Below are 8,262 nucleotides of genomic sequence, written 5' to 3' on the forward strand. Positions count from 1 at the left end.
GCTAAGAGATCAACTCTATCAAAAAGATGATACTGGAAAAACTTATTTTTAGGTTAGAGAACATGGAAAGGGACATCCAGACATCTCTGTTGTTGAGCTTAAGAAACCATATATCAGCTATACCTAGAACAGACTGGTCCTAATGTCTTGTCAGGAGAGGAGAGTGCATAAATTCTTAGTGTCTGGCCTAGTCTTTACTTAGTCAAATTCAGTAGCAGAAAACACTAAATCTACAAAAAGTTGCAAAGCATTAAGTGATAATAATGTAACTTGCTTATTACCAACTGTACAGTGTTTTAGGAGCAGTGGGAAGGAGAAAAGGAAGCTCACTGTCAATGCAGCAATTGTCAAGTTTCTGACTGGGAATCGTGCCAACTTCTATTTCTGCCTTAACTCTATTCCTGGTGAGTTAAAACTACCTGCATGGATGAATTAGATATATGTAGCTTTACCGCTGTATTGATCAGAGCATGGGTGTGTCACAGTTTCAAGGTCATCTTTTTCTTGCAGTTATAGCTATTTGCAAAGTGACCTTCTGAAAACAAGTATCTATTGCATTACAGACAGGAAAGATAGTAATGTTTTCTAAGAGCAGTGAGTGTGCTAAATTAGAAAGATGAAGCACTTGGTAACAGTTTAGGTGATACAGTTCTCTTAAAAATGGAACAAAGTGGAAAACTTTCCTAGCCTTTACATCTGACACCTTTTTTAGTTTCTCTGTAGTGGAAGTTTTTTAATAGTTTGGTTTTAGAAGTATTTTCCAGTATGTTTTCTGTTCATCAATGAAATTCTGTGTTAGGTTCTTTTACAGTCATGTTTGTATGGATTCTACTTCATTTTGAAGTAGTGCTGGTTGATGACTAAAAGTTTATGGGGGATAATTCTACAGAAGCACTCATTCCAGTGATGCTCCAGATGCAGAAAAAAAAAAGGAGTAAAGATATCCAAGGAAAGGAAGTCCAAGGGCTGCTACAGAATTGGAAGCTTTTGTAAAAATGTGTATGATACTGCTCCTGTAGACTTTTTTTTAATAAGAATGAGAATGCTGAATTACAGTTACAGATAATCCTTGGCTCCTAATAAAATACTTTTTAAAAATATGTCTGCTTTCCCTAAAGTGACAATTTTAAAGCAATATAAAATCCTTTCAACTTTTGTTCAAGTGTAGAAACCTTTCACAGTTGTGGTTAATTGCACTGCAGTTTGGCTAAACGGATTGGATATACTAAGCATACAAAAATGGGAGTTTAAGAGTAAATTCCATACAGGTACGACGAAAAAACCTAGGTTTGGCAATTTTAGTATGCAGCTTTCATTGAAGATACTAATTCTGTAGGAAGCCAGTGATAGTTTGGTATTGTTTTTATTTAATATTATTTTGTAAATTTCAGCAGTACCATTTTCATAGGTAGACTAATAAAATATAATGCCTAATCTCCAATTACTAAATCTTTAATGCACAATTCTAATGAGGTATTTATTCAACAGCTGTAAGTACTTACAGTAAAAAAAAAAGGTCTTTGACACTGCAAAGGATACTTTCATTCACTTCACTCATACATTTAAAATGTTTATTTTACATACAAATGTTTTCATGTTTTAAACTGTTTGCCTCCATTGCATAAATGTAGCAACTGTGCAGTAGTTTATCAGCAATAATTCAGCTATTGCTTTTCTCTTGCTTGTAAAAAATATCTGATAGTATTTACGACTTTTTTTTCTCCATCATTGTTGTATTGTTTACTTGTTGCAGGCTTTCTTAGCCCAGCATTGCCAAGATTAAATATTTTCATCAGGTCAGTCTGTATAAGAAAACAACACTATTGTGTTAATATTCTCACAACTTGTTCTTTCACTTCTGTGTCAGGGTGATGCAGCAAAGATGCCAGTCTCTGAGTGAATGGGGCAGAGTCCCTGCAGAGTGTGAAGAAAATTGAGTCTTCACTGTATTCCTCAATCTTGGTGCGTTCTTCATCCTTCACGTTCTTTTTCAAGTTTGCTGCAAACGCCAGGGCTCGAACCAGAATATCTCTGTTTACACAGTCGTCAAAAACTAATACCAGTGATGGCACCTAGGATGTTGAAGAAATAGTCCATACTTAATCACCAGCAGTAAGTACATGTAACCAAATCAAACTTAAGAAAATGGAAAAAAAAGTGCACCTAAACCATCTAAAGCAGAAATTGTATGAAATCCCAGTATGCAGTGAGCTCCTGACAGAAACTTGCACAGTGTGCATATTTTCTCTCTAGAAAAGACTGGCCTGTGCATCAATGAGCTAATAAATGCTTTGTATTTTCAATCTCCAAAATGTGGCTGTCTGGAAAATTCCCATTTGGAAGAGAGGGTCTCCTTTCCTTCTCAGCCACGTTGATTTTGCCCTGTATGTTTTTGTTAGCATATCTGATAAATGAAAAATTATACACTTAACAAAGAATAGAATATTTAGCTACTCTAACCTTGTTTGAATAATGAAAAGACAGCTTTATCTAGACTAGCTTTGCTCATGGCAGATAGTTCACAAATAAAAGCCACTGCATGTTTTAAGAAAGTTATTTTGGGGATGGGGATGAGGATGCAGCACTATTCCAGCCCCTGACTTTGTTTGTGAAGAATTGAAACTGAAAGAAACCTGCGTGCCAAGGCCAACACAGCAAATGTCACACAAATTTCTCCATGAAGAAATAAGTAAATGCACAGGGAAACTTAGAGGCAACAGTTTTATGGCTGCATTTGAACAAAGGGGGGGGATTCCAGTGGAATTTGTTGGGTTTGGCCCAGTACATTGGCTATAGAAACAGCAGTTGAAAAGGATCACTTACTGTACCGGTTCTATTTGATGTTGATAGTTTTCAATCTGTATACTGACCATGTGTCTGGAAAGGAAGTTTTGGGTTCCTTTTACATAATACAAACTGAAGCTGATGGTATTACCCCTTTGGTGGAAAGGGAAGGTTAGATCAGGCTTCTGCAAGTTATTGATTATTTGGAATGGTACACAGGAAGTAAAACCAACTGTCTCCAAGGCCCTGTGCCTCACCCTCTCCTAAGTACAGTAATCTGTATTACACTACCCTTTGGAATAAAGCCTGACCATGAAAGAATGTGCACTTAGCTCCTGATCTTAACCAAGCAGTATCTAGAATTGATTCTGGAATTGCATATATATTTCTAATACATTAAAATTCTTCTAGTGCATGCAATATTTTACCTGGTACACATGTATATATGCCAAAAATAAAATGAAGCAGCAAGAATCTTACTTGAGCTCTGAGAAGATGTCTTGTCGTGGCTGGGTTTGCAGATAAGTTCACAAGTACTTTCAAAACTTGAATCTGAAGTGAGGAATGTTCAAGTTCATTAAAAGCTCCAAAACAGTAAGTAAAGCTGTAATGGGTATCAATTATGTCAAAGTTGACTTGGGGAGGAAAAGGTAAAATGGGTTAACCAATATCTTGAGTATTTTGGTATAGGGAAAACCAAGGTATAGACATGTTAGAAGCAAATTCAGATTGACTTAAATATCAAAATAAGGCAAGACCCATAAACGAATCCTAGGCCAAATGCAGAATATGTTTTAAATACAAAGAAGATGGTTAAGTACTGCATTTAAAATGATCCAAAGCATAAACAAATACACCTTTGTGCTTTCTTGGACCTTGTGATGCTAGTCTTTAAACACTAGGAAAAGGCCATATTACTTTCTATACTTAAGTACAATAGATGTGTTTAGTGGAAATGTGTTTTTTGGAAAACTGGTTTTGATCTGATAAAGCAACCACATACACTGATGGTACCACAACATGTTGAATAAAAGCTGAGTTTGGTCCCTGACTGAAGCTCATTTCAGTATTACAAGTCACAAATAGGCATGATTTGCACTTGCAGTCACTAAAGTTGCCAGAGGTGTCATAAGCATAACAGAATTAAAGTCCGTAACTTAGGATCACTGTTTGGCATGTTTCCCTGCAGAGATTCATGCACCAGTGAAGCCTTTCCCATGCAGATTCTCCTTGGTCTGGGATGCAGTAGCAATGCTTAGAGCAGAAGAGAATTCTGGAGTTGCAACGGCGAAGGCACAGGGCAATCACAGTGCACCCTGCACTGCTTTGGTAGAGCTGTAGCCTGATGGTTCCACTACCAAGATTGCCTTCCCTCCCATTTTTCAATTTATATTGTGAAACTAATACAGATCCATATTTTAGTGCATAAAATCTGTTATCATTAAGGAATATTTGGTTTTTTCTTAGCACAGTCTAAACCATTTTACCAAAATGTTAAGAACAAGGCAAAACAGGTTCACAAATGGCTTGTAAAAATAACTGCACCCAGTACCTGTGTCCTTTCAGTCCCTTCTGAAAGCAAATGGAGAAAGCATGGAATGGAGTTTATCATCTTTTGGTGGTAGTCATTGGTAACAGACATATTTGTCAACAGCCTGAGTCCAGCTAGCTGCACATCAGAGTTCAGGGGAGCTGACTCAACAGTCCTACAAACTTGTGTAATAAATACCTGGGGAAAGGAGGGAAGAAATAAAGAGAGAATAGTTTTTAATAAAAGCATATTTTCTGTCACAAATAGTATCAATGGCCTAGCTACAGTAACATAAATGCTTCCTGAACATTGGTGGCTGAATGGCGAAGGTTCTTGGAAATAAGTACATTTTTTTTGAATATTTCAAACATTCTAGTGGCATGACAGAAGCAGACCATACAGCATTATGCTCACTAATCTTCCTTTCAGAGCATAACTTGCTCTGAAAACTTAAATTGCTTTGCCTCCATCTCAGAAGTGACACAGCTGCTTTAAGGAGTTGTTTAAAAAATCACCTCTAAGTAACTAACACCCTAAATACTGAGAACAAGCTAAGGACAAGCTTTGAAATGAAATCCTTTCTCCCAGCCATGTGGCACATTTACTGGAGCACACTGTAGGAACAGCAATGTGACAACTGACATTAACTACTATTTTTACCAATTTTTCTTCTGGATGACAGTATGCAATGAATCTTGGAGTCCTAACTGAAGAAAAAAAAATACCCTTACCAAAGGAGTTATTTTCTACTTATACACCTAGGCAAATATGGACAAGCACTACTTAATAAAAATTGCCTATTGCTAAAGATGCTGCAAACTACCACATGCAGTCACACTACCTTTTTATCAAGCTACTGAAAAAAAACTAGTAAAAGTCTTCAAATCTGCCTCAGCTCACCACTTGGACACTTCTTGATCTATTGATTAATCAGATAGATTTCTTTCTTCTTCATGTTTAGTCCTTACATATCCATAGCATGTACTGTATTTACCTGTGGAACTTGTTATAATTTATACACACTTTTCTTTTAAGATGGAAATATCACCTGAAAAATTGGTCTAGTACAATCCCAGGGGCTCAATTACTCTTTTCTTCTCCCTCACTGAAGGAGTTCTGGCAAGTTCAACCTGCAATCCATTCTGTTAAACAGCCACTGGTGATGTTCTAGGCATGTTTGGAAATCATCTTACCTCACATAATTTTGCTACAATTTTGGCAGCACAATCTCTGTTTAATAGTATTTTGTGAAAGCTGAACACAAACTGCATAGGTTCCTGTCTTTTATTTTAAAAGTAAATTCCAGTGAAGCAATGCATTTCTAAGTTATCCTTTCAGTCATCCACATCTGCTGACTTGTATGTCTATCATCAAAGCATTTTGGCATCCTGGCATGTATTTAACAAATATGCTGAAGAACCTATACTATGTCTTTGCCTTGGTTATTTTGGTTTTTCCCATTAGAAAAGAATCTTACCTGTATCTCTTCCTGATTTTTAATATTCATACTCAAATTATTAAGTGCATTCAGTGCTTTTTCTTTAACTTTGGGAACACAGTTGGAGAGCATCCCTCCAATAACAGACAGACCATCCAAATTTCGGATTATATCCTGAAATATAGAAGATATTTAATAGGATTTTTAAAAATTCAATTTAAATGCTGAAGCATTCCCTCAATGTCTCCATATTGACAAAAATGAATGTATGTGAATGAAGAATTCAGAATTGACTGCTCTGTTTAAACAGAATGTTAGCAGATACTGCTTTATTGCTTTACTGAAACTAAGAAGGGTTCTGCTTAGGAACAAAAGTATTAGTTGCTATTATTTGACAACAGTACATCACCTTTGCTTTTAAAATCTGGTCTGCAAAGCATGCTTAAAGCATTTTACATTATAAAGAATAAAAGGAAATTACTTGATAATGAGTTAATAGAACAACTGAGCCAGATTGCAGTACCTAAAAGTCCTGCTTGAACAGGACAGAATTTCAAGATGTAGCTTCATATTATTAGAAGTTCTGAAACTTTTTCCATTACACTTGTTTTTATTACTGTTTTTAATCTTTCTCACTGAGACTGTAACTGTCTTTAAAAAAAATACTGCTCTTAAAAAAAATTAAATGGACCAATAAGCTTTATGCTCCAGTTGCATTCTAATAGATTTATATTAAGAAAGCCATGTTGAGAAGCCAGAATAGATGGCAATCATAAGTAGCAAAAAGGGTGAGACCTTGGAGGTTAAACTGTTAAAAAGGCATCAAAATTGGCATCCAGCTCAAAGTTTTTCTGCATTCCATGTCCAAATGATTTGGAGATGCCTCGATAGTTGTAAAACTGCTAATTTTCAAACAGCACACAACTTTGTGAGGGACAAAAAATATGGTTTATCTCACTAAAGTTTAGATCTGAACCAGAAAGTATTTAACCTAGTATTCAACCCTTTCATTAACATTACATAATTGTAAGTAACAAAAGATACATTTACAACACTTCTGAACTACAGGACTCTGTATGGACTTCAGGTGGTCCAAACATTATAGTTCAATAAATTCTGTGAAGCTGATGAATTACATTATTTGAGCCAGCAGAAATTCAGGCAAGACATTAAATGGATTTTAGAGCACAAGCTGTCCTAGCTTTCAGTCCTGTGTCACTCTTTAGCAAAACAGCAGCTCTCCTCTGCCAGACTGGCTGGCATTGGACACTGTTGTTTTCTACAGAACAATACTCACTTGATTTACAGAGAAGGCAGCACTGTTGCTGAGAGTGATTAAAGCTTGCTCTTGAATTAATGGATCATCTGTGGCCTGGAGCAAATGAATAAGTTTCTGTAGAGCATCCACATCCATGCTATGGGTTGACACTGGAGGACTGCTGTCTGTCAACATTTAAAAATTAAATACTTGATACTAAGTTTGAGACATTTCACTTAGTTGCTACTTAATGTTTTTTACAAAGCTGAAATTTAGCTCTCAGTTGTAGGACATATTGTTCTAATGTTGTGCCCAATCATCATGTCATGGTAAAAAGACTGTTTTATGACACTAAGATTTCCATCCTTTTCCTGAGTCCTCTAATTACCTCTTTTGAAGGTGGAGAATAAAAGGAACACACAATTAGAGGTTGAGGTGCATTACTTCCTGGTTAACCAATAGCAAATTTCCTCTGTAAAATTATTAGGAATATTCACTAAACATGGTTTGGGGGTTTTCTTTGTTTCCCCAAAATGAAATGTGAAAATTTGTCTGGGCACTGTAGGAAACAAAACTTCCAGTTTACAGAGTACTGCTTCCAGAAATTACAATAATGACACTTTGTTAGTATGCTGAGGTCCTTTGACAAAGTAACAGCCACGATGTTAGGAACTCTGCTGATCATGGCATCACTCAAAACAAGGAGGAAGGCTGCTTCTGAGTCAGGATGATGTAATGGAGTACCGGACCTTTATAAAACGGCAACAAATGTTATCAAAGGACATTTCAGCCAGGCTGGAGGCAGAACTATTTAGCCAGCTGAAGAGCCATGAAACCTGATCTGTGACTGCTGGACTAGTCATAGCCTACTTGGCTAACAGTGCTTTAAATTCCACAGCTTTACATCAGCATTTGACCAGGCAAACACCATAGTATTCTTTCAGGGTTAAAAAAAAAAAAAAAAGAGGTCAAAGTTAATTATGATGATTCAAGAGCTCACTTCAAACATAAAATCGTTTTTCATCCTAGTCTAAACACATTCCACTTAGCTTTGAATTATAGGGGGAACACAAATAACTGCAATAACATAAGTAAACATATTGATCATACGTACGCTTTGGGGAACTAATAAAAAGAAAAACAATAGGCTTTTCTAAAAATAAACCACACTCGAGAGCGCCCCAAATTGCCCAATGGCTATGAGGGCCGGGACTCAGGGCTGTGGCACCGCCTCTGTCAGGGCGCAGAGCC

The 8,262-nt window shown here is 36.5% G+C and overlaps 1 protein-coding gene across 1 annotated transcript; it reads right to left on the bottom strand.

Moving 5' to 3' along the window:
* Window positions 1-1,347: 1,347 nt before the first annotated feature.
* On the bottom strand, window positions 1,348-7,193 carry ARMC10 (armadillo repeat containing 10). The gene is made up of 5 exons (XM_005423526.3): window positions 7,051-7,193; window positions 5,793-5,927; window positions 4,337-4,513; window positions 3,265-3,336; window positions 1,348-2,072 (listed from the first exon to the last, which is right to left on the bottom strand). Exons 1-5 carry the CDS (start codon window positions 7,165-7,167, stop codon window positions 1,821-1,823), a joined length of 753 nt encoding a protein of 250 aa, XP_005423583.1. The 5' UTR covers window positions 7,168-7,193; the 3' UTR covers window positions 1,348-1,820.
* Between the last annotated feature and the right edge of the window lie 1,069 nt (window positions 7,194-8,262).

Source organism: Geospiza fortis, unplaced genomic scaffold, assembly GCF_000277835.1.
Source record: "Geospiza fortis unplaced genomic scaffold, GeoFor_1.0 scaffold424, whole genome shotgun sequence".
In the NCBI taxonomy this organism is placed as follows: domain Eukaryota; kingdom Metazoa; phylum Chordata; class Aves; order Passeriformes; family Thraupidae; genus Geospiza; species Geospiza fortis.